This window comes from Pseudorca crassidens, chromosome 7, assembly GCF_039906515.1.
Source record: "Pseudorca crassidens isolate mPseCra1 chromosome 7, mPseCra1.hap1, whole genome shotgun sequence".
In the NCBI taxonomy this organism is placed as follows: Eukaryota; Metazoa; Chordata; class Mammalia; order Artiodactyla; family Delphinidae; genus Pseudorca; species Pseudorca crassidens.
In genome coordinates this window covers 23,018,367-23,045,275 of record NC_090302.1, presented here as the reverse complement: position 1 = coordinate 23,045,275, position 26,909 = coordinate 23,018,367, and the positions used below count along the sequence as shown (strand labels likewise).

The 26,909-nt window shown below is 39.5% G+C and overlaps 1 protein-coding gene across 1 annotated transcript in view; it reads right to left on the bottom strand.

Annotated features, from left to right (window-relative positions):
* SVEP1 (sushi, von Willebrand factor type A, EGF and pentraxin domain containing 1) overlaps positions 1 to 26,909 on the bottom strand; it is a 185,630-nt gene that overhangs the window by 48,021 nt on the left and 110,700 nt on the right. The window contains exons 21-37 of the mRNA XM_067743688.1: positions 26,451 to 26,542; positions 25,302 to 25,398; positions 23,596 to 23,709; positions 22,252 to 22,365; positions 21,246 to 21,447; positions 18,205 to 18,362; positions 16,730 to 16,931; positions 14,705 to 14,880; positions 11,579 to 11,703; positions 10,500 to 10,623; positions 9,549 to 9,719; positions 7,996 to 8,169; positions 7,412 to 7,531; positions 5,659 to 5,835; positions 5,350 to 5,434; positions 4,323 to 4,514; positions 2,503 to 2,670 (exon numbers count right to left, since the gene is read on the bottom strand). Coding sequence (XP_067599789.1) covers positions 2,503 to 2,670; positions 4,323 to 4,514; positions 5,350 to 5,434; positions 5,659 to 5,835; positions 7,412 to 7,531; positions 7,996 to 8,169; positions 9,549 to 9,719; positions 10,500 to 10,623; positions 11,579 to 11,703; positions 14,705 to 14,880; positions 16,730 to 16,931; positions 18,205 to 18,362; positions 21,246 to 21,447; positions 22,252 to 22,365; positions 23,596 to 23,709; positions 25,302 to 25,398; positions 26,451 to 26,542 — 2,491 coding nt within the window. The remainder of the gene's footprint in view (positions 1 to 2,502; positions 2,671 to 4,322; positions 4,515 to 5,349; positions 5,435 to 5,658; positions 5,836 to 7,411; positions 7,532 to 7,995; positions 8,170 to 9,548; positions 9,720 to 10,499; positions 10,624 to 11,578; positions 11,704 to 14,704; positions 14,881 to 16,729; positions 16,932 to 18,204; positions 18,363 to 21,245; positions 21,448 to 22,251; positions 22,366 to 23,595; positions 23,710 to 25,301; positions 25,399 to 26,450; positions 26,543 to 26,909) is intronic.

Sequence of the window (26,909 nt, the reverse complement as noted above, 5' to 3'; positions counted from 1 at the left end):
ATTTACTTTGAGAGGAGTGAGAAAGTGATGAGAATGGCTTCTAGTTATTTTTGTAATATTGTATTTCTTTTATAAAGAGAGATCTACAATAACTATGGCAAAAATTTAACATGTACTTTTATCTCAGCAGTGGATACACAGGTAATTTTAAATAGAGATTAATTTGGTTTTGTGCTCTTTTGTATATTTAAATGTTTCATTAGGCATTTGTCCAGAAAAAAGGAATAAGACAGAGCTCTCCGGTCTGGCCACCCTCCTAACACTCTAAGAGTAAGTGTATGTAAAGGGGCAAAGTGTTCTTCCTCTCACCAAAATTGTTACTTTCAGAAAAATGAAACTATCTTCTAATAGCTATTGATATTTTTCTTTTAGGAAAAAAACATGAGTGGTAGTGATTTGTGACCATGTGTACTTTCCATTAATTTGATTAACTACTTAAGATAGTTTCCCCTATATTATTAAAATGTCATCACTTTACATAACAATAATGATGACACAGAAAATATTAATAAAGCCATATTTATATAGTACCTTCACGCACATGTAAAGCACTTTTATAAAAATGGCCTCATACCCTTTAACAGCTATATGACTGAGATGACAGATTTGGTTTCCATCTTTTCAATGAGAAGAAAGCTCCCAGAGTGTCTATTTGCTTAGAGCAGAAGGGATCTGTATGATAACGTGGCCCAACGCCTTTATGTTTTAACTATAAAGTGGGAATAATATATCTTCTTCAAAATCCCTCTCTTTGTTGAAGGGAGCACATGAGATAATTCACAGGAGTGTCCTTTGAAGAATGTAAAACCCTCTACGAATGCAGGGATTTGTTGTGATTTTCATTATTGTCTTTATTGCTTCTTTTAACAAACCTTTTTTGTATGATACGTAGACTTAGCATTAGGCAGATATAGAACTCTTCTTATGATATAAGTGAATGATTTATAGCGAAAAAAAGAAAAATGGGGATTTTTATAAGAGCATGATCTTTAAAAGTATATGCAAAGACAAAATTCTAGTAGGAGATATAGTAAAGTATCATTTATCTTCGGGCAATTTAAAAAAATATGTTTATTTTCTAGTTTTATATGGTGATAATACATTACTTCTTAATCAGAAAAAAACCCAGAAGTTATCAATATGTAGCTATTATTTGGAACATTTATATCGATAAGGTTTCACAAACATTTAAATGACTAATCTTAAATAGTACTATGTAGTTCGCTAGGAAGCAATTTTTAAATGAGTCAATCCACAGGGGAGAGATGGGGCCATCAAAAGCTAATTCCCACAAATTGATACAACATTGTAAAGCAACTATACTTCAACAAAATAAATTTTAAAAAGCCAATTCTTACACTGACATTTTAATATTCAAGATTTCTTTTCTCACTTAAGAAGGTGTTAAGATCCGGGATTTCTGTCAGTTATTTACGTGAGTATTTGACTCTCAAGAGCTTTTTGCAAGAAAATATGGTTGCCACCTCCTGGTGGCCTGTATTAGTGGAACGGTCTTCTATCTAGGTGAAAACAACTTCAACTTTCACGTTACTTTCATGAAACTGTGTCCTCTCTTCTGTCCTAACATCATAGTAGTGGCACAGCTTGTTGAGTTATTATTTTCTGCCTAGTCCAAGCAGTATATCATTTTACTGCTCACAATACCCATAAGGAGTATCAACCTTTAATGACTCATAGAAGCAGAGAGAGGTTATACCATTTTCCCCGGGCTGCACAGTGAGTGAAAGATAGAGCTGAGACACAAATGCAGAAAATGGCAGCCCCTCTGCTGTCACTCGTTCCAACTGCATGAAAAGCATCTGTGGTAAATCTGGACTGTGAAAGTTATAAACTATTACTGGTGAAAACATTTATTGAGGAAGAACGGAAAAAAATGAGCAATGAAATGCCAGTCAGATGATCTGGGATTTAATCACCCCTCAATTCTTTACTGCCTGCCTAAGACCCTAAGCAGATCACCATCCCAGAGGGAGCCTCTCCTTTCTCTGTGTCTTACACGGTTTTTGTGAGGATAAAATGAGATGAGTATGAAAGCACTTTGTAATCTGTTCCTGTTTTTTTACATTTTATCTCTGAATTAAATGAGATCATTAAAAATCTAAAAATCTGAACTTTTTAATATTTTTTTCATGCAGATGTGGCATCTTTATGTTGTGACCTACGTCTTGCGTTTGATTTGGCAGAGGATAAATACACAAATGCCTATTTAAATATGCTTTTTCCATCTTTAATTAAAGTATAGAGATATTTTCCACTGCATTGCCCAATGTCCGTTATTCAAGGCCTAATTTGATAAATTACTCTAATTCCAGGAAAACATTGTTCCCACAGGGGAATATGCTCCCTTTCTGTTGTAAGAAAAGAACATAAAGCTCTCTTTGGCTTTGGCCGCCAGGAAATTTAATTTAGTATTCAATGGAGCCCATCTGCGGTTGGGCCCATCCTCTCCCAAAATTCCTTTCCTTAATCGGGTTTACTCACCCTTCTTTGCAAGTGTAAGTGACAGTGTTCCCGAAAGTGAAGTTACTCCCGGTGGTGACAGCATCTTTGATGGCCGGTGGCTCTCCACAGGAGACGAGATGGCAGGTAGGTGGCGCTCTATCCCAGCTGCCTGAGGCCGAGCATTCGATGACCAAAGGGCCCTGCAAGCTACAGGAAAGAATGGTGCCACCTCTTTTGTTGGCTATTTACTTACTGCTCTGGAGGTGAACGAGGAAGAACTTAGGAGAGAATAGGGGACACTTGAGGAATTTTAATACATAAAAATAAAGTTTCTTCCCATTTTATTGCTTTATATAAAAACAAGGGAAATCTGGGACTTCCCTGGCGGTCCAGTGGTTAAGATCCTGCGCTTCCACTGCAGGGGGCACAGGTTCAATCCCTGGTTGGGGAACTAAGATCCCACATGGCGTGTGGCAATCAATGTCAATCAATCACTTTTTTTTTTTTAAATGGAAATCTCAGCTGGCTATAGACTCATTTAAAACTATGAGTAGGCTAAAACAACATAACTGGGGTGCAAAATAAAATGGTTCAATGTGCTCATTGGTGGTGCTGTGATTAGCAGATTACTTGGATGAGAAAGGGTAACATGCTGGTTAGGATCCAACGATAAGGAAGACAGACACCCAGGAAGTCAGGGTAACTGAGGTCAGAGGGAACTGCCCTTGCCATTAGCCTGGGCATCTGAACAGTGTTGCTCATCACTCTGACCTCTGGTCTTCCTTTGAATTTAAAAACCTCGCAGGCCTACGGCATGCCTTATCCACCTTCACTTGCCAATCAGCTTTTGATTGTACAACTCACTCCATTTTCTGTTCATTTGATCTGTTTCATGTCAGATCCTGTTGGCCTCGTTTTTGATCACAGCCCGACTCTCTATTGTCCCTTCTTTTTGTTTTGATTTGTTTTTATTTATTTTATTTTTGGCTGTGTTGGGTCTTTGTTGCTGTGTGTGGGCTTTCTCTAGCTGCGGCGGGCGGGGGCTACTCTACGTTGCGGTGTGTGGGCTTCTCATTGCGGTGGCTTCTCTTGTTGCAGAGCACGGGCTCTAGGTGCGTGGGCTTCTGTAGTTGTGGCTCGCAGGCTCAGTAGTTGTGGCGCACAGGCTTAGTTGCCCTGCGCCATGTGGGATCTTCCCGGACTAGGGCTTGAACCTGTGTCCCCTGCATTGGTAGGTGGATTCTTCATCACTGCGCCACCAGGGAAGCCCCCCCCCCTTTTTTTAAATTTTTTTGATGTGGACCATTTTTTAAATCTTTATTGAATTTGTTACAATATTAACAAATTCCTTAGTTCCTTGACCAGGGATTGAACCCGCACCCGCGGCATTGGAAGGTGAAGTCTTAACTACAGGACCACCAGAGATATTGTCCCTTCTTTTTGAACACACACACACACACACCCCATTAATCAAATTAACCTCTTAACAGTATTAAAGACCCTGGTCCTTATCTTGACATGATTTTTACGACATCCTATGCAATATTTCGTTTGCCAAAATATCCATCACTAAAGCATTTTATTAGGTGTTGTGTTACGCTTCATAAACATTTTTTGCTTTCCTGTTTAATGTCTGAATGTTTATAACATTGAATTAGAGGTCCCAGAGACAAAATTAGATGGAATATTTCCCTGGGCATTTACTATAGGCTGAGCCTCAAGAAGTACACACATTTGAGAATATCTTACATTTAAAAACTTGTATTTCAAGCTGGCCAGTCACACGCAAGTGAAACCCACTGAGTAAATAATGAGGAACAGGGCATTGTAGGAAGCTTGGCTGGTGTCTAGGACTGTACCTGTATCCATTGTCACACGAATACGATGCAGTAGAAAGATAGGTAAGCCCACTCAAAATATATTTCCCATTATTTATGTCTTCGGGGCTGGAACACTTGACCAGTTCACACAAGGGAGGAGAATGACTCCAAGAACTGCTAGCAAGACAGGATGATTCTTTTTCACCCTCCAGAGTATATCCTTTATTACACCTGATGAAGATAAAAGAAAATGACAGAACAGAATGCCTTATTTTGCATAAGTTTATCTGTGCCAAAACTTCCAAAAAGATCAAGAATTTACACATATTGTTAGAGCACTTTTTCTTCCTACTGAAATAATGCTTTGAAAAAATTTTTTCAAGGTTGAATACTCTGCATCTTGCTCTCAGGGATCCTGCTGGGTGATAAACAGAAGGACGGATTTAGGGTTTGGCTTGTCTCCAGTTTGTGTCATGGATTAGAAGTTGCAAACAGAAAATTCTTTTTTTAGAATTTATTTTATTGTAGTTGATTTACAATGTTGTGTCCATTTCTGCTGTACAGCACAGTGATTTAGTTATACATATGTATATACATACACTTTTTCATATTCTTTTCCATCATGGTTTTATCATAGGATATTGAATATAGATCTCTGTGCTATACAGTAGGACCTTGTTGTTTATCCATTCTCTATATAATAGTTTGCATCTACTATCCCAAACTCCCAATCCATCCCTCCCCCACCCGCCTTCCCCTTGGCAACCACAAGTCTGTTTTCTGTGTCTGTGAGTCTGTTTCTGACAAACAGAAAATTCTCGGTTTGAGAGTGGTGCTGTCTAGAATGAGTCCCTAGGATGCCATGGAAGAAGACCCTGCAAGTTAATGAATATTTTTGGCTATAAGCTGGAGCTCCGGATCCAAACCCAAACATGTCATTCAATTAATTCCATATTAATTTGAAAACATCCTCTGGGATTACTCTTTGTCTTTTCTTCCAGTATTCTATCACTACCAGCATGTCATCAACGAACTCTACAAGGTAGTGTTAATCTTAGACACTCACCTATATATTACTTTACTGCCATAGGTAAATGCTGATCCGTCAATGCCACCATTCTCCGGGATAGCTGGTGCACCGCAGGAAACGGCTTAAGGGAGGAAAACCAAAAGGCATTGCTTTTCTTAGCCACTGTGTGTAAAAATCTCTAAAAGCTCAAGGGCAGCTCTAGGTTTTTGCTCACGTTTAAATAAAAGCCCAATACTGGGCTTTAAATACAAAGAATACTGAGACAACATAACACTTGGCATCTCTCCACCTTGACTTTCTAGAGTGGCCAAACGCCATAAACATGGGGGAATTTACTCAACATACGTTCACAATATGGTATTAGATGACTCCATTCTCCAGACTCCAAACACGTTATCTTGGCCACTCCCATCAGCTGGTGCCCTTCATCACACGAAAATGTAACTTCAGAACCCACAGTATAAATCTCCCCGGAAGAGCGGCCATTTTCTGGATTTCCTGGAGCCTTGCATTTTATAGGTTCTTGAAAGAGAGAAACGGTTTTTGTGGGTCAATAGGTGGCTTTCACACAACCATGCAAGGTCTCATAGCAAAAGAATTCCACTACAGTTAAGGTACCAGTTAAATCCTGAGGAGAAAAAAAAGCTTTTGAAGGGAAAGGCATGAAGTCCAGGGACACACTAGCTGATCAGACCAGAACATACATTTAATAGGCATTTTAAAAACGGTATTTTGAAACAGCAATGTATAAGAAAAAGAAACGAAATTTATCAGCCCCAAAAGGAAGCTGTTTATCGAGGAAGTAGTGGTGGTGCCTGGGCATGGCTCATAAGGGCTTCAGCTCTTCTTCCTTCTCCCAACGTCATACCCACTTTTTAAGAGCAATGGACCTTCTCTCAAGCTGATGTGAAGGCTGTCCCAAAGCACATTTAGGAGAAGTTCCCAGCCGCCCCTTCCAAACAGCCTACAGATCCTAAGCCTCCTATGTGTAGATCTGGGGTGAGTCACTACATCTAGGAAAGGAAAAAAGTTAAAGGGAGATTTAGGGCTGAACAATAGGAGTGAATAAATACTTAAATTCTCAAAAAGGGAAGATATACTGATTTAATCTTTCTGAAGATCCTTTTGGCTTATAAGCCAAGGACCTTAACTGAAACCCTTGCAAAAAGTAAAAGCAATTATAAGATTGATTTTGAGAATTCCTCTTTAATTTCTGTCTAATTGTTTTCTGGTAGTTGCTTTCTCGTAACTCATGTAGAAAGATATATATGGGTTATCACAAAACATAGAGATGTGTGAGGCAGGATTGTCTGTGTTTTTTCAATGATACAATTCTGTGTGCCTGAGGCAGAGGAAAGATACTGAAGGTGAAGAGGTGGTGAAGCATCCTATTTGCTCTGACTGAGGCAGTAGAGGTCACTGCTTATATGTCTAAATCCACTCTATTATTCTTCTATCATGTAGGTATTTCTTCAACAGTCTGGTGATAAAGTTGGCTCTCAGTTTTGTTTTTCAGAAATTGGGAAGTTAGCAAAAGCACAATGCTAGTTTAAAGCACCTTTAACTGTTGCTCATGTATCATTAAAAAATTTTTTTATTGAAGTATAGTTGATTTACAATGCTGTGTTAGTTTTAGACGTACAGCGAAGTGATTCACTTATACATATATATATCTATCCATTCTTTTTCAGATTTTTTTCCATTATAGGTTATTACAAGATATTGAATATAGTTCCCTGTGCTGTACAGTAGGTCCTTGTTACTTATCTATTTTATATACAGCAGTGTGTATCTGTGAATCCCAAACTCCCAATTTATCCCTCCCCCTGTTTTCCCCTTTGGTAACCATAACTTTGTTTTCTATGTCTGTGAGTCTATTTCTGTTTTGTAAATAAGTTCATTTGTAACATTTTTTTGGATTACACATATAAGTAATGTCATATAATATTTGTCTTTCTCTGCTTATGCATCCTTTTAAAGGTGGTTTTACTTTTCCATCTCCCCTTTGAAGTTAAAAATTTGTCTTACTGTACATTTACAATATATACTTGAATTAAAAAATTGAACTAGACTTCCCAATTACACATAGCCTAGTTACCTGCACAGTGTTTACCATCTCCTGTGTAGGGTGGGATACACGAGCAGATGTAGGATCCATTTGTATTCAGGCAGGAAGCGTGCTCACTACAATCTGACCCAACTGCACATTCATCAACATCTAAAATGAAGACAGTTTACAGATAGTACAGTTGATGGATCTGTCTTATGTAGCAAACATCTGTTTTTACTTTTAAATAATTACATATCATTTAATGCATCACACTAGATATTGATATATATTGTTACGAAATTTAGATATGATAGTCATAATCACACTGCAGATCTACAATAAAAGCTATTATTTCCCCAGTTTATAGGTGAATAAGTAGAAGAACAGAAATAAATATTCTTAATATTGAGCCTGGTAAAAATTTAAAACATGTTTGGCATGTCTATGGATAGCTGCTTTGTCACTATGGCTTGCCCAGAGCTCACTAGGATGAGATGAAATTAACAAAGGCATGCCATAAAAGCCTCAGGAATTTGGGATAATTGTCTCCCACAGAGTTAGAGTAAATGCACACAGTAATTAAATGCATGCAGTAATTAAATGCACACAGTAATTGCCAAGATTCATCTCACCAAGACACGATGGTGAAATGCCATTCCAGCTCCCATTATCCGTACAGAACATCCTTGAATCACCCAACAAATAGTAGCCATTGTTGCACTGGTAGGTCACTGTGCTGCCAGCATGGAAGTCCTCGGCTGAATAAAAGCCATTCTCCAAAGGGGGTGGCACCCCACAGCTAATGCCTGTAATGCGACAACTACATTAGGAGCAACATACTCAATGAACATTTTATTTATATTTATTTTTTTATAAATGTATTTATTTATTTTATTTTTGGCTGCACTGGGTCTTCATTGCTGCGTGCGGGCTTTCTCTAGTTGAGGCGAGCGGGGGTTACTCTTCGTTGTGGTACGCGGGCTTCTCGTTGAGGTGGCTTCTCTTGTTGCGGAGCACGGGCTCTAGGCACGCGGGCTCAGTAGTTGTGGCATGTGGTCTCAGTAGTTGTGGCTCGTGGGCTCTAGAGCGCAGGCTCAGTAGTTGTGGCGCAAGGGCTTAGTTGCTCTGTGGCATGTGGGATCTTCCCGGACCAGGGCTCAAACCCGTGTCCCCTGCACTGGCAGGCGGATTCTTAACCACTGCACCCCAAGGGAAGTCCCATTTTACTTATATTAAACTTGTAGTTGAATTAAGCATGCACTTTTCATTGCACACGAACATTAGACTGAGAACGCTTAGGAGTGGTGACAGGCTACAGCCATACCTGTGCCCAGAGCGTCTGGCTCACAGTAGGCATGCAATTCATTCATTTAAAAATGTATTTATGGAGAGCCTGCTACCTGCTACACACTGTCCTGATGCTGAGGTTGCAGTAATGAACCAAACAGACAAAATCCCTGCCTTATAAAGTGTACTATCTAGTCAGAGAAGAGACACAAGAAACAGATAAATATATGATATATCAGGTAGAAGAAGATGCACTGGAGGAACTTCTCTGAACACCCTATCTACTACAGCAGTCCTGCTTCCACTCAACCCTGTCACTTTATATCTCCCTACCCTGCTTTAGTTTTCTTCAGAGCCTTTACTTTTGGCCCTTGCTGTTCTTATTTACTATAAATAAATAATATTATATTTACTTGTTACTTTCTGTCTCTCCTACTACAACGTAAACTCCAAAAGAAGAGAGACTTTTTTCTCCAACTGCTGCATCTCCAGAACTTAGCTCAGTGTCCAGCACACACTCACACCAGGTACTTTCAAAATTGTTGAATAAATGAATAACTGGGTGTAGCCAACTTAAGAGATCTATTCCCGTTTTCCCACCCAGCAGTGACCCATCTCCCTTTGGGCTCCAGCCCTCACACCTGTCTTTCCCTCCATCCAGTTCCTTGGGTCACCCGGGTGCCTTCACAAGTGGTGGGCTCTTTGGATCCTCATCTCCCACCTCCCTCATGGTGCCCAGCACACTTCATTATACAAGGGAAGTATTCAATGAATATCTGCTATATTGGCTACTATGCATATGCAGTATTTCACTTTTATCTAGCATTCCTGAAAAGTGTTCTTAGGGTTCCAGCATTTTTCAAGAGCTACTGAAACGCCTTCAATGAAGGCAGCTCACGTTCACAGAGAGGCAGTGGCTGTGTCCACTGTCCTTGATTCAGGCAATACTGCACGGCGTTTCCGACCATCTGGAAGCCCGGATCACAGAACAGACTGACTCTGGAGCCTGGCTTTACGTCTCCTGATGCAGTTCGCAGATGAGGCACGGATCCTTCTAAAGGTGGGCAATCTGAGGGCAGAGAATGCAGGTTCAGAGCTTGTCAGTAACACAGTGGCAGCATCACCAGGTTAAGGGTTTCAAATCATATGTTGTACCAGCGTTCGAGCGCCACTCTATTGACATTAAAACAAGATAACATGTAACCAGATCACTGGCAGGCAAAATTTCTGGAAAAAAAACTATTGGAGTCAACAAACAACTTTCCCTCTTCCAGCAGAAGTCTGCTGAATATTTTTTAAGGAAAAAATAGTATTTTAGAGTTAATAAAATGTTCTTATGAGTTATCCAAAAACATGAATTCTAGGATACCTTCAGAAACTTGTTTAAACACACGGAATTTTAGGAGGCATTTTTGATCATTCAGAGTTTGACTATTCAGTATGTGGATCCTAACATCCATTTCTTTTCTCTCTGTGCCACCTGCCCCTAGATGACAGCTAGGAAGTACAGAGCCGAGAGAGTACCCCATCTCAAACAGGAGGATGGGACTTCGGGGGGGGGGCATTTAAAAAATTAACTATATCCCTCCTCTCATCCTATTTTCCTTATCTTATTTTACCTTTGTTTAAGTTTCCTGCACAATTATTTTGTACCCTGTTACTCAGAATGTATTTAACTATTAAAAAATAATAGATCCTTCGGATGAAGGTAGGGTAAAATGAATTACTAGGTAAACAATAAACTGGCAGACATATACTACTTGACCAATAGAGAATCAAATGTCTTCTTTTGCTAGAAAATCCCGGAGTAGTCAAGAGACAGCAGAGTCTATGGAAGAAGGAAACTAACCAGAACAGAATAAGCTCTTGGAATCGATCTTCACTCTCCCCACAATTCCTGACAGGAAATCAGGCCAGGCGAGCACATTTCCTTTCCTGAGTTCCTCTGGGCATGAGGAAGCCAGCGATTTCACCTGAAAGTTTAAAAACACACCTTTAGATAAACCTCACTTTTTTTCAGGAAGACAGAGTTATTATATCTCCTACTGAAAACCTTCACAGAAGTGTGGAGGGCAGTGGTGGGAAGCAGACTTCTGGGTGTAGAGTGTGATTTCAGGGGCAAAGGAAAATTCTCTTCCTTCCCTCTCTCTCCTCCACCCCCATCATTCCTTTTCCCAAATATTTCATTGTAACTGGAATTCTCAAATTCCACCTATAGAATTTCTTGTCTAAAACTTTGCAGTGTATTCAGGTGTTATAGGGGCTCTCCCTTTCCAGTCTCCTGTCTTCTATCTCTCATCTGGAGTTGAGAAGGCTGAGGTTTAGGCAAGTTCTGCCGCTATAATGACAAGAGCAGGCACGTGCCAAACAGTGTCTCAATCTTACATGCAGGATTTTGTTCCATCCTGCCAAAACCCCACAGGCAGCTCTATTTATCCTTCATAGATTAGAAAACTGAAGCTCACAGAGATGGGGTAACACGTTCAAAATCATCAGAGTGAGTTCGTGGTAAAACTCGTATTTGAACCCAGGCCATTGGACTGCAGACTGGTTTCAACCACTAGCCCAGCTGTTACTCTCTGTGTGTAATCTTGTGCCAGCCCTAAATTTCTGCTTCTTTAGTCAGAGGGATTGGAAGTAGTCTTCTCTATGATTCTTTCTAGCTCTGAAACCACAAGATTTTATGAAACAATCATGTCCAATAAAATTGTAAAACATCACCAAGAGATTGAAAAGGAGATTCGCTGAAAGTTACTGTAGATAATCTCTGCCTGGCTTAGTCTACGACCATAACATCAAATGATATCGGTGGTAAGTTCCGGAAACTCAGAGGTGTCAATAAGATATGGCATCGTTAGGCTGTGCACATTTGTACTAGGTTTGTACCTTTGCATCTCATTACTGTCATACACTGAAAATGGAATTGACCTGCTGTGGAGACAGGACATAGTCCCAGAGGTTGAGCTGGCTTATGGAACCCACAAAAGACTCAGCTGGGTTGAATCCCTCTCCTTTTTTGTCTTGTTCTTGCCCAAGAACTAATGCACCACCACCTAAAGAGAAAGGAGAGAAAAAAGGAGGAAAACTGGCCTGATCGTTATTTCTAAAATGCTAACTTAATGAAGGCACAGCCTATATAAATGTATCAGGGAAAGTTATTGACAAGCTAAATGATCTACATTTGCTGCATGATTTATCAGTAAGATGAATTCAATATTTTATATACCAACTTAAGAAATGGTCAAAGAGAATTTCGAGTATTATATTGGCTCTATATATATTTAACTATAAAACTAGATATATACATATATAAGCATATAATATTTTATGTCAACAAAATAGCTAAGTCCTATTTCGCCTCCTTTGTTCTAGGAAATTACCCTCCATGACAGATTACCAGGAGCTGCTCTTCATCTTTTTATTCTTCAGCTTACAATGATTAAAGTTCTATCATCAATTCCAAGGAACATTCCAGTGGCCACCTAATTGCAAAATCCAATGGAAACTCTTCAATATTCACCTATTAACCATTTCATTCTATTAAACTGCCCTTCCTGGCATACTTGATGGTCTGTGTTTGCCCCTCCAGAACTACCCTTCCCCCTTCTCCACTCTGCTTTGTGTCCCCAAGGTTGACACCTATGGACTACACCAACTGGTTTCCTCGGCCCTCTGGCTTCCGTTTGGCCAATGGAAAGACCAATTAGAGGTAAGAAAGTGGGATGAGAGAGAAGTTTAACTCCCTGGATACCTTTCTCCCAGGCAGCAGATGGTAGGGGTTGCTTTCGTCGCTCTCACATCATCGCTCCCGCTGGGTGAGTTCTCCCCATCACTGCAGGTTTGCCTGCTTTCTGGCGACAACTCCCCATCCTTGTCAATTCATGTCCAGCTCTTGTGATTTTCCATTGTTGCTAGTCATGGTGTGTTTTACTACCACATCTTGGTCCTCAAGCATGCCCACAACTTTGAAAACAATCTCTTCATGAAACTCTTCAGTTACCCTCCTTGTGTGTTTCCTGCCAGGAGCCCGACTGATTCTACTTGGTTTCCATGACAGCAGCCTCTCCTGGTTCTCCTTGAACCTTTCTGCTCATTCCCAGTCTCCCTTCCCTGCCTGCCTCTTAGACTCTGATGCACCCAGCATTCCACCCTAGCCTCCTTTCTTCTTCCTTCAGCTATTCCCCCTATCTGACCTCACTCCTGCCAATCCATGTCTATAGAGCCCTCATTCATGATTTCCCAACCTACGCCTCTTTCTTACAAAATTAATCATTAAAATTAATACATGCACATAGAAGGAAATTTGAAAAAAAAAGTATAAAGAATTCCTTCTACCCTTCTACAATCATTTAACATTTTGTGTATTTCTTTCTAGGTTCTATATTCTTTTAATTATTTTGTTTAGTATGTGTGTGTGAGAGAGATTTTGAAACACACAACACAGGAGCCTACTACATATGACGTTGGAAGCTTGCTTTTCTTCTTGAACATGTTCTCATTTCATGAGTTTTAATAGCTATTTTATCACGTGAATGCACAACGATCCATAATTTTCTTCATTAACTAACTTAACAACCACTCCTTATTGGATATCGGGGTTGTTTCCAGGTTTGGTACTAAGATAACACTGAGATAGATAAATTGATACGTAGATATTTGTCCAGATCATTGATTCTTTCTTTTCGATTGATTCCTGGTAGTGAATTGTTGGTTGCGTGCAAAGGGTTTCTCTAAGGCTGTTGATGAAAGTTTCTGAATTGTTTCCCAGAAAGTCGGGATCAGTTTTCACACCCTCCAGGGCTCTGTAAGAACATTCACCATGCTGAATCCTTGCCAAGCATATCTTACCACTAAAAAGCAACTCTCAATTTGATATAAAGTGGTATCAACCTATGTTTGTAGCTGCACGTATTCCTGGGATTAAATTCAAACTCAATATGCCTAAAACCAAATACAGAATCTTCCCCCACCCCTGATTCCTGCTCCGATAACTGTCCTTTCCCGAGAGAATTCCTATCTCAGCTAACAGACCCTCCAATAAATCTGGTCACCCAAACTGCAGTCAGTCATTCACTAGGGTCTGTCAGTTGGAGCTCTGCAATATTTATGGACAGTAATTCATTCTTATTGCTATGGTCAGACAACAATCTCCTTGGGTGGCTACTATTACAGTTCCCTTGTTTTATTTTCCTATGCCTTTAACTTACTTTCACTCTTCTATTAGGATGTAATTTTCTTTTGAGATAGAAATATTCCTTTTTTTTTGAGATAGAAATATTCTTTTTTTTTTACCATCAGTGAAATAAATGCTCATTATGAAAATATCAGAAAAGAATAAGGAAGAAAAATAAAAGCCACCTGCAATCCCACCACCCAGAGAAGGGAGGGTTAGAAACAAGAATACTCTAAATTAAACACACCACCCCACTTCCCAGGACGATGCCACTTCCTGCAGAAACGCTTTTAATGTTTCCTTATTTACTACAGAGAACCTCCAGCCATTCCTCCTCATATGACATGTGTCACGGAAGGACCTAGATAGTGCAGGCTTATTGCCAGGTACAATGCTGAGAACACTGGAACATTGAATACTTTTGCATTCCTTCAAACAAAACTCTCTAAATATTTGTTTAAAAGTATTTTTAGAAGAGAGTTTGAGTTCTATCAGAGAAAGGGCCTAAAAGATGGATAGCTATTAGCAGTGCCCCAGCTTGAATTCTGGATCTACGTGTATACTGAGCACGAACCAAACCTAAAATAAAAACAACAAACAAAACCAACCAACAAAAAACACCAGCAATTAATCTTCTCCTTGGAAGACAGTTTAGTAACCACCCACTGTTACTTCAGCACGCATCTTGGTAGTCTTAATATACACCCCGAAGGCATTTCTTACAGAGTCACACAGCTCACCTAGGAAACGCTTCTAATAATTCACAGTCAGGATAATCAGGGGGTGGTACATGGGAGAGAGAACTTAGCAAACTTGATGTTCATCAAAGCACCACCGCCTCTAGCATCAGATGGAATTATATTCCTTTTGCTAAGACATACCAGGGATGGGCGAACCAACAGAGAGGCCCACACCACCGTCAGATAATTTCCCATCGATATAGACTTTCCAGGCTCCATCAGCACTCGTCCAAGTGATTGCAATATGATGCCAACTGCCGTCATTCACCGAGGGACAGTCTGTTATTTTTTCCTTGCCATTCACATAAAGAACCCAGCTGCAGAAAGATTCCAGGGGATACAGTCATCAGTCATATGTCGTAATCCCATCTGTGGGGCATGTTACTATCTTTCCTTTTTTGTGGGTAAAGCACTTCGGGTAAAACCGCTACTTCTTTTTCGCCATTTCAGCCATGTTTCATAGAAGCAGATTTGATTACTAATTACTCTTTATTGTAGCTCACGGAAAACTGGTTTGTGTTTCTGAAACACTGAGGGGTAGGAAAAAGTCTCAGGATGAGCTGAAAGAAGTCAGTCCAACTTGAGATAATTCACCAACTGTCTATCCTGGAGAGACTGAGTCAAGAACAGAAGGAATGAGAGCTATGTAAATGTCAGTCTGGCTTCCTTCCTCTAGGATGTACGTTCCTACACCTCAGAACAGACTTCAGAGATCTCATAGGAAGTCAATCCTACCTCTCTGTTGCCAAAACAGTCACATGGCAGACGAAGTATATCGATCCAAAGAAAAGAATAATTGGAACTAAACAGAGGTGACCAAACACAAGAGGGTTCCAACAACCATGTCGCTTAGAGGAATGCCAAAGTTAACCAGCAGTTAAAAGTAAAATATTTTCAAAAGCACATGGAGAAAAAGAAGAGACTAGGGAAAACTGATAAAGAAGGTAAGAATTCATTGACTGACTCTGCCAGCCTCTTCTGAGCCCCTATTCAAAGATGTGTATGAAAAAATATTTTTATTGATAAAACGTGAATTGTCTCCCCTCTGTGTTTTCCCATTTTCCTCCCCCAATTCAAGCAGGCGACAGGTTTTCTCTTTCTACACATTCTGCCTCAGGGGAGGATTTTGCAAATTTCTTGGGATTTTGTTTCTGAACGTTCAAGTCCATTAAGAAGAATGGGGTTTGAGGATGGGAAGATTCCCACCAGAATAGTGAGAATCTCACGGATTGACGGATTGACGAGAGGAAAGAGAGCTCAGTGGGTCCCTGAAGCCTGCAACCTGCTCACTAGCAAAAGGCCACACATTTGGGAGGATGTGGGAGGAAAAGGCCACGTGGTGCATCACAGAATCTCTCTAGACCGAAGGCGTAAACTCTCAGCCATGACAAGGACTCCACGTGCGGCGAAGAGCAGTAGTTCTGAAAGGACCACAGAGGCTGAGGCAGTGGATGGCTCACTGATCAGCAGGGTCGACAGATGACCAATGACGGGAGCCCTGCCTGAGTCTGTGACTCCTTAGCAAAACTCTGTGGGTTTTAGATGATCTGTGAGCATCTAAGACAGGAGAAGCAGTCAGCAGAAAGAAATCAGAGAAACAACCGGGGCTGACTTGCCCAGAGGGATGGGGTTCTGCATTTGGAATGAACTGATCCAAAAAGACACAGAGGAACGTCATCTTGCACACCTGAGATTACAGACGGATTCTATTCAATACAAGTGTCTCCCAGGGGTCAACAGTGCCACTGAAATCTCTTGACTCTTGGCCGCTCTGATATGTAAATAAAGGAGCACTGGTCTGAAAAGTCAGTTTGACACTTAACTCTGCCACTCCCAGGGTGTGAGACCTGGGGGCAAAGCGTTTAGTTTCTCTGAAACTTCATTTTACCTTTTAAGGGGCATCAGTTCCTCAAGTCATTGTGAAGCTCAAATGAAATAATACATAAGAAAACACTTAGCAAATAGCAAAAGACAATACACGTATAAGGCGATACCACTGAAACTCTGCCTCCTTATAGGACTTGTCCAGATGCTCTGATTACTGTCACCCTGCTGTTCTGCCGGCACAGCTGACCCCGCACCCCCCCCACCACTCCAACCCCCTTGTCAGTTCTAACTTGGTGCCAGGATAAGTCCTAGCACAGCCCTCCTGACACCTCTGCTTACCCATTATAATCGGTTAGAAGGAAGGTATTGTCACTGCCATTCTCGAGTGCATAGGAGATTGGCGTCCCATAGTTGGTGGTGTCAGAGGATTTCATCCAGAACGTGCAGGTTACAGCACGGAGGGATGGAAGCACACCATCCAGCAGGACGTAACCATAGATGCCGGAAACTTCAAAATCCAGGTTAAAACCTGCAGACTGTTCTGCAACAAATAAGAAAGTATGAGCACACATACAGATGGTCAACAGACACGTGAAAGGATATTCAACATCGCTGACTATTAGAGAAATGTTAATCAAAACTACCATGTGGTATCACCTCACACCAGTTAGAAGAGCCATCATTAAAAAGTCTACAAATAATAAATGTTGGAGAGGGTGTGGAGAAAAGGGAACCCTCCTGTACTGTTGGGAATGTAAATTGGTGCAGTTACTACGGAAAACAGTACGGAGGTTCCTCAAAAAAGTAAAAATAGAGTTACCATATGATCCAGCAATCTCACTCCTGGGCATATATCTGGAGAAAACTCTAATTCTAAAAGATAGACGCACCCCGATGTTCACAGCAGCACTATTTACAATAGCCAAGACATGGAAGCAGCCTCAATATGCATCAGCAGATGAATGGATGAAGAAGATGTGGCATGTATACATATATATGGACCACTTTAAAATGTGGACCATTTTTAAAGTCTCTATTGAATCTGTTACAATATTGTTTCTGTTTTCTGTTTTGTTTTGGCCACCAGGCATGTGGGATCTTAGCTCCCCAACCAGGGGTCGAACCCACACCCCCTGCGTTGGAGGACGAAGTCTTAACCACTGGACAACCAGTCCCTAACAAATTCTTTTAAATAAAATCATCCATGAGTATCTAAGACAGGAAATGCACTCAGCAGTGAAAGGAAGCTGAGAAACAGGGAATAGTTGGAAGGACAGGTGGGGTTGGGGAGTCATTAAAGATGAGAGACTCTAAGCACATGTGTGGAGCGATTGATACTGCAGGAGAGAAGGATGGGGTCGCTGCAAGGGCAACTCTCCAGCCCTGTTCAGGGCTCGGGCTCCTCTCCATTTTATGAGCCCCAATCCTGCATATCCCACTCAATAGAACAAAAGTCCTACAGCTAAAAGACTCCAGTGCTCTGAGAAAGCAGTTTAGCATTGACTCTCAAACATATCCATGGATTCTGACCTTCTAAATTAAGTGACCTTTCAAAGCATCCTTTCTAAACACGCAGAATGTGAAGAGTTCTGCTAAATTAGATTTCCTCCATTTCTCCCTTACATCTCTAAGCTTCGCCTCCTGTGCTACTGGAGATAACATGAACCAGTCTAGTGGGTGGCTGTGAAGAATGAGTACAAAATGCTTCGCATAGTTTTTGGTATATAGGTGGTGCTCAGTGCAGGTAAAAATTGACACTGTTATTATATCATTATGGTTAGTATCGTTATTAATAACATTAAGTTCATATATACCTGTTTCACACCTGCTGCCTGAAAATCCTGGCTGACATTTACAACTGTATGAGTTTAATTCATCCACACAGGTGGCCTGATTTCTACAGGGGTTAGACTGACATTCGTTGATGTTCAAATCACAGTGTGGCCCTGTGAAGCCCACTGCACACTGGCACCTGAAAGAAAACAAACTATTGTAACAGAATAGTTGCAGAAAGGGCATTAGAAGCAGTCCCCAATGACAACATTGTCTCAAAAGACTCTGAGAAGCTGAAGTGCTATTATGATCTCTCTTATATGTGGAATCTAAATATATGTACACACACACACACACACACACACACACACACACACACACACACACACACACACACACCCCAAGCTTATAGAACATAAGCCAGAGACACGGAGTGGGAGGTGGGAAAAATAGGTGAATCCTTTTTTTTTCTTTTTTTTCAATTTAACTAAATTGAATTTTTAAAAAAAACCCTGAAATGCTGAAACATATTTTCCCCATTAAAACAGTGCTTTAACTGTTATTTTTTTAATTCATTCAAAGAAACCTATTTAAGACAACGTATATTTGAGATATTGTAGTAGCAAAAATAGAGTATAAAGCAGTTCTGGTCAAGGTGAAGTATTATTCATACATTGGGAATTTCTCTCCCCACAGAAGTGCTACAAAAAACAAAAATTCACATATGTTAATCCAATCTCTGTAACAATGAGGTACTTTACAGATGAGTAAACCGTGGCTCAGAGAGGCTAATTTGCCTGAGTCCTCTTTTTACTAAGTGCTGGAGGAGGACTTTGATCTCAGTCTAGTGGCTTATTCTTAATCAGTATGCCACAGAGTCTCTGTGGTATGCAACAAACGCTTTAAACCCCTCAGAATGGAGAACACATCTAATGATGTCAAATGTTGACAAAGGTGTCATGAAATGGGAAATCTCAGTGAGTACAACTACCACTTGGCAATGTCAAGGGAAGTGGAGAGTTTGTACTCCCAGAGCCCTGTATGTCCATTTCTAGTATGAACTCTAGGAGATTACTGCCCAGGTGCACAAGGACGCATATAACAAGTGTTCACAACAGCGTCATTCTACACGTTCATGGAGAAGTGAATGGGAAAATAAACCAAGGTATAACCATTCAGTGGAATACTAATCAGCAGTTGAAATGAGCAGACTAGAGCCAAATGTATCAGTCTTGAAAATGCATAGTATTGAGTGAAAAAACAAAACCCAAAATACAAAGGGATATATATATATATACATATAACATGATACCACTTAATGTAACATGTCAAACTATACTATATGCTGTTTATGAAGTCATATACATAGTAAAACATAAAGTCTGAATGAGAAAGATATAAACCAACTTCAGGACAGTGATCACTATTGGGGAAGAAGAGAAATATGTGTGGGTGATGTGCATGTGTGCGTGTATGTATGCATATTTGGGGGGACTCCAAATCTATCTTTAGAATTTGCTTTTTTAAACACGAAAGATATAAATCAAATAAGGCAAAAGGCTAAGGTTTGATAATTACTGTGATGAGTGTATGACTTTTGTTATTCTTTGTAATTTTCTGTATGTCTGAAATATTTTTAATTAAAAAGGAACTGCCCAATAAATGCAGTGAGTATTGTTAACCAGCATGTTTATACGGGGACCTCTTTGATATTGGCAATAATATGAATAAATGGTATTTGGGGGTTTAAAAGAAAATCTCAGTTGGAATTGGCGTGCATCTTTATGGAGTTCTGTGTAGTTGAGGGTAAATCTATTTTGGCTAGAATTTCACTCATCTTTATATGTACATGTGTGATATCATTATGGCAGTTCAATATCTTTGTCTATGAAACAGATTCACTTTGGTGGCAACTAACATTCCTGTTGAATTAGGAGGGTTTACCTTCACTTTTCCTCTAGTTATTTAGGATTTAGACAAATTTGGTATTCATCAATTGTTTTGGACCCTGGGGAGAGTTTGGAACTCTTGCTGTTCATTTGGAAATTCTCATTGCCTATGGTTAGGGGCTGTATGCCAGAAGATATAAAAAAGCCCACGAAAAGATGATGCTACCCTGCTAAGACCTCATTTCCATATTAAGAGTGAAAGTCTCACTGGCCGAACTGGCTTCCTATTTCTTCCAGATAGTATCCTAGCTCTGTTAGGGGACGGTAATGGAAGGGGGCTGAACCGGAAAAGTACTGGGAAATGTTGCAACTGGGGTAGAATTCTTTTTTTTTTTTTTTTTTGCTTTTAACTTTTGAAAACTTACAGAACCAGTTGCTTGTTGAGGGCAATAACGTTTCCTAAAATTTTGCAAGTAATACCAGTCTGTCTTTTGCACTGCAGAAGCCACAGATCCTGCAAGAGGAAGGGGATGGAATAGGGCAGACTTGATAGTAATAAAAAAAAAAAGTGTTGGTTTTCAAACTGCTTTCTACTGGCACCCTAAGAGCTGCCTCAGGAAGACAGAGTCTTTCTCCCCACAAACACTACTATTTTCAACCCCAAAAGCTTAGCTTTTATTGTTTTATTTGTTTACACTCAGATTTCTCCTGAAACAAGGGTTACTAAACTAAAAAAAAAAGTTTGAAAACCATGGTTACAGAATGTAGAATGGCGCTGTGACAGTAGAATTGCACAATTCCTATTTTAGCTAGTGGGAAAACTCCAGCTAAAATATAAAGCATTTAAAACTGGGTTTTGTACAGTGCCTCTGCATTTGCTTCCGAATAAATGTGCTTCCTTTCATCTTTTATGACTTCCCAAGTATAGAACAGTGGTTTCCAAGTCTGGCTGTGCATCAGAATCACTGGGGAACTTAACACATACAGGTTGTCTATTTTAAAATTATAGACTTTACCCAAGACTTAGGAAATCAGAACATCAGGTGGTAGGCTGATTCTACCATAGCTTATCCTTGGGCTAGGATTTGGGAAGGGCTGACTTGGAATTCAAAGTAATACTCTGGAAAGACTGCAGGATGACTGAACAGTTAAGATAATAAAAATAGTGAAAGGAGCCAGACTTAGTCTTTTACCTGAAGCTATTGGCACCATCCTTGCAGGTAGCTCCATTTTTGCACGGTTGGCTGAAACACTCATCCACGTTGATTTCACACCGGTTGCCCAAAAATCCAGGTGGGCACTTGCACAAGAAGCCCCCAAGCTGATCTTCACAGACTGCATTATTTAAGCATGGGCTTGACTGGCATTCATTGACTTCCGTTTCACAGTGTAGGCCTGGGGATGGATGAGGACGAGAAGGAGCCCGCATGTTAACCCCTTGGGAAAACTGGGGTCAAGGTGCTGCCTCCTTAGGGCACGCTGCTTCTAAAGGACAGGAATGGAGGCTGCGGAGCCACTGGCCTACCAAACTGGTTTCACAGCCATTCTTCAACAAGCTCTGGCTTTTCTACATAATTTTAGGACTGCGTTTTTGAAAATCTGCTCTTTCAATCTTACCTCTTTCTGAAACGAACATTAGCAATGAATATCTAATTGAGATAATGTTAAAAAATGGAACTAGCAAATTTAGTTCAAAATGTTCCTCTGTTTCTTTGACCTTGCCTCTTTCCTTCACTGATCATTTTCTGTTTTGGACTTCTTCTTTATCAGTTAAGTGGAGATAGATAGATATTTTAACTCTATTATTTAGCATCCATTCACAATATGATTTTATATAATTTAACTCCAGTTCCTTCTTGAGTGCTTGTCTTAGCATATAAACTCACGTCTTCTTTCTCTCTTTCTGTCTCTATATACACATATATATATACACACATGTACAGGAACATATTATTTTTCTGAACTGTTTGAGAGTAAATTGTAGAAATGATGCCCTTTTACCCCTAAATACTTCAGTGTGAATTTCCTCAAAAATAAGGACTCTCTCTTATGAAATCACAGCACAGTTGTAAAATCAGAAAATTAATATTAACTTACATAATATTACATATATATATATATATGGAATGTTCGTAAATGTAATGATTTCTGGGGCTTTACAGAACTCTGTGACAACTAGGAAGAATGGAAACATCTTACCCGTGTATCCTTTCACACACGTGCAGCGATAACCAGCTAAGCCATCAACGCAAGTTCCTTTATTTGAACAAGGACTGGAGCTACACTCATTTATGTTTTCTTCACAGAGTTGACCTGCAAAGAATCATAGAATATCTGAGCTGGAGAAAACTGAAAGGAATTTAAGACTAATCGGTTTTCAAGCAAGTTGTTCAGGCGTAAGAGCAAAACGATTGGAAACCATGGCTAACATGTTTGTGAAAAATTTTGCTCTTTGCCAAATACAATTATTTGCTGAATAATATTCCAATATATGTTATATATATGATATCTATCTATCTATCTATGTATCTATATGTATGTATGTATCTACCTACCTACCTACCTATCACACATTTTCTTTATCCATTCATCCCTTGATTTATACTTAGCTTGTTTCCATATCTTGGCCATTGGCTACTGTGAATACTGTTGCCATGAACGTGAAAATACAGATATCTCTTTGAGATAGTGATTTCATTTCCTTTGGGTGCATACCCAGATGGGGGATTGCTGGATTGTATGGTAATTCTACTTTTAATTTTTTGAGGAACCTCCATGCTGTTTTCCATAATGGCTGCACCAATTTACATTCCCACCAACAGTTCACAATGGTCCCCTTTTCTCCATGTCCTTGCCAGCACTGTTATCTCTCATCTCTCTTAATTTTTAATTAATTTTTATTGGAGTATAGTCGATTTACAATGTTGTGTGAGTTTCTACTGTACAGCAAAGTGAATCAGTTACACATATATCCACTCTTTTTAGATTCTATTCCCATATAGATCATTACAGAGTATTGAGTAGAGTTCCCTGTGCTATACAGTAGGTCCTTATTAGTTATCTATTTTAAATATAGTAGTGTTTATATGTCAATCCCAATCTCCCAATTTATCCCTCCCCCTCCTTTTCCCTTTGGTAACCGTTTGCTTTCTACATCTGTGATTCTATTTCTGTTTTGTAAATAGGTTCATTTGTACCGTATTTTTTAGATCCCACATATAAGCAATATCCTATGATATCTGTCTTTCTCTTTCTGACTTACTTCACTTAGTACAATAATCTCTAGGTCTATCCATGTCGCTGCAAATAACATTACTTCATTCTTTTTCATGGCTGAGTAATATTCCATTGTGTGTGTGTGTGTGTGTGTGTGTGTGTGTGTGTGTACACACCCACACACACACACACATCTTCTTTATCCATTCCTCCATCGATGGACATTTATCTTTTGATAATAGTCATTCTAACAGGTGTGAGGTGGTAACTCATTATTTTAAGGATTCCAAGGGTTAATATTCTAAGAACGAGAAACTTTCCCCTTACCTGTGTAACCAGATGGGCATTCACAAATGAACTCCCCAACTTGGTCTTTACAAATTCCATTGTTGTAGCATGGCAGTGAGCTGCATTCATCAATGTCTGTTTCACATTTTAAGCCTAAAATGCAAACCAGACACTGAAGGTCAATCAAAGAGCGGATTAACAGAAACAGAACCATGATCATTTAAAGATAATTATCCCGATAATCTGAATTTATACGGAGTGGTGGTGGTGAAGGAAAGGGCAATATTTGTTAAGAGCTACCATCTAGTTAAGTATTTAATGAAGGTATTACCTCTCTCTAAACAGCTTTAAGATATCCTTATAAGGATACATAAAAGATAGCAAAAGATCCTAAGTTAGAAGTAGAGGGGGAAAAAGGGAAATCTGGAAGCATAAAATAGAGCCAGGAATTAGTTTAATTCCAAAGTGAAAAATACAGAGTCATATATACTTGCTACCAAGGCCACTTGGCGGAGGAGGGGTGGCGGGACTAAATCCTGCCAGACCTCAGCTCATATGTCAGGTATCCTAGAATGGGGTGCATCTTCCCATAGGGTGCACACAGGCTTTCTATGGGCTAGCTCTGCCGAAACCCAGGTTCTTCTGCACCAGGGGGTCTCAAAGTGTGGTCCCTGGACCAACAATATCAGTAATCCCCTGGGAATGTGACAGAAATGCAAATTCTCACAACTTCCCTAGACCTACTGAATCAGAAATTCTGGGATTGGGCTCCAGCAATCTGTGTTTTAAGAAGTCCTCCAGATGGTTCTGATGCACGTCAAAATTTGAGAATCATTGTCCTACATTATGCTTTTCTCAACCACCTCTCACTTATAAAATTCTAGGACAAGTTCATTATTTCTTGTGGAATGTTGGGACAGAAATTTTTATAAGAATTGAAACCCACACACATGCACATATGCACATGGTGAAATAAGTGGAATGACAACATTCTGTATTTTGTTTTCCAACTTCTCTTTTGCTTATCTTGCGGTGAATTATTTAAATACCACTTTCTCATTAAAAACACTTCATGTTGGCGGCATAAAACTCGAAAAAAAATGTAAAAACTGCATTTCTGGAAGAAAACAGGAAATTATTTTAAATAAACTGCAATTTTTAAGATATAGTTCATTTCGCCTCAAAAATTATATTTCTGGACTGAGCTGGAATTTGAACCAAACTGCAAGAAAACATAATTCTTACATAATTCCTATGTAATCAAGTTCAAAGCCACGCTGTGTTTCTAAGCACAGCTTCCAGAAAGAAAGCAAGCAACAAATCATGGCCATTCATGAGAACTTCCATTCATGTGAAGCAAATGAGAGAAACTGGAGTTTGTTTAAAAATGTTTATGCTGGACAATCTGCTCTATGTTGAGTGTCATGCATTTAATTTGTGTTAGAATGCAACCTTGGACACGGCCTCTGGAACCGTATCCCAATTTAAATCGTGAGTTATGATGTGACTTTTCATAGAGAAGATGATTCTTTATTCTTCCCCCAAAACGTGCAAAGAAAACTGTCACTCGTAAGATATGTATGCTTTTTTCACTTATTGGTTTGTCTTGTTCAACCAAACTTCTGTGCAATTATACAGTCTAATGTATCTTATGGCGTTTATTTTTAATGTTTCAAAGTTTGATACTGCGAGTCACAATGACACTGTATGAAAAACACATGAAAATTTGCATTCCTCTGTGTTACCTGTATATCCAGTTGGACAGAGACACACATAACCACGCCCAAGTTGTTGGCAGGTTCCACCATTGTGGCAGGGGTTTAAGAAACATTCATGGAAAACCTACCAGTGGCAGAAAAGAAATTTATCAGAGACAAAACACTATTTGTTTCAAAGCAATTCTGAGTAGGGAGTTAGAAGGTTTACATCAGGTTTTGGTTTCCAGGTGAGTCCAGCTGAACGGCTGCCTGCATAACGCTGGTACCTGCCATATATGGGCACATATGCCATATGTTATGCTTGAGAGACGTTCTGATAAACCCAGGCGGTGTTGCTACATGCTGGCTCCATTTAAGGCATTTTAAAAAGTATACTAAGGACAGGCCCCAACCCAGACCAGCTAAATCAGGAATCTGTGGAAGTGGCATCTGTGCATCGTTTTTAAAAGTAAGCCAGTGGATTCTAATGTGTCTGCGTCCATTACGTGCAGTTTCAAATATGACTTACGAAGCCGTTATAAGTGAGTATGTTTGGATGTAGGAAGTTAAAATAAGAAATATAACTTCATTATCCTCCTTAAAAATACTTAAAGCCAAGGAATTTATTATGACATTGGGCAAGGTGCATTCAGAGTAATGGCTGAATCACCCAAAATAATTATTCTTAACTAGTCTTCAAAAAAATAAATGGAAAAGTTTTATGAGTTATGTTTCTTATTTTTTAAAAAACCCACAACTTACTCCAATAAATGATTTTTATTTTTGCTGGCAGAAAATTTACATAACTTTCATGAAAGTTGAGTAACTCTTCCTGCTAATCGGAAAAGGCCTTTGGTTAATCCAAACGCCCTTACTCAAATGATGGGTTATGCTCACGGTACATGGTACATGTAAATTATTAGCAAATCAAAAGACTCCCCACATCTACAATTCTCTGTGCCAGACATTGCTGGGAAAAATTCCCATTTCTGGTACTTAGAACTTCTAATGCTGCATTTTTGGAAAGTTCATTTTATAAGTCATAAGCAAATGTAATTATTCATTGATAATATTCATGAGTCTTGATTACTTGAAGTTTCAACTCTGGTAGTTTTTCCTCTGTGGGACACGTATAATGACAAGTTGTTTTCCAAGAATTCCATTAGAGAAAATTTTATAAATATAAAATGGACTTGCCTGACTGCTGACTTCATACTTCTTTTTGATATGTCCAGGAGAAGCAACGGGAACTACACTTTCCTCTGCTGCTGAGAAAGTTGAACTAAAACCTAATAAAATTATGGGAAAACAACTGAAAAACATATTTGTGTGTAGTAGATATTACCAATAAATAGACTCTATTTTTTTTTCTTTTTTAAAAATTGAAGTATAGTTGTTTTACTGCTAATTTCTGCTGTACAGCAAAGTGATTCAGTTATACAAATACATACATTCTTTTTAAAAATTCTTTTCCATTATGGTTTATCATAGGATATTGAATACAGTTCCCTGTGCTATACAGTAGGGCCTTGTTTATCCATTCTATATATAACAGCTTACATCTGTTAATCCCAGCCTCCCACTCCACCCCTCCTCCAAAAGCCCCTCTCCCTTGGCAACCACAAGTCTGTTCTCTAGGAGCAGACTCTATTTAAA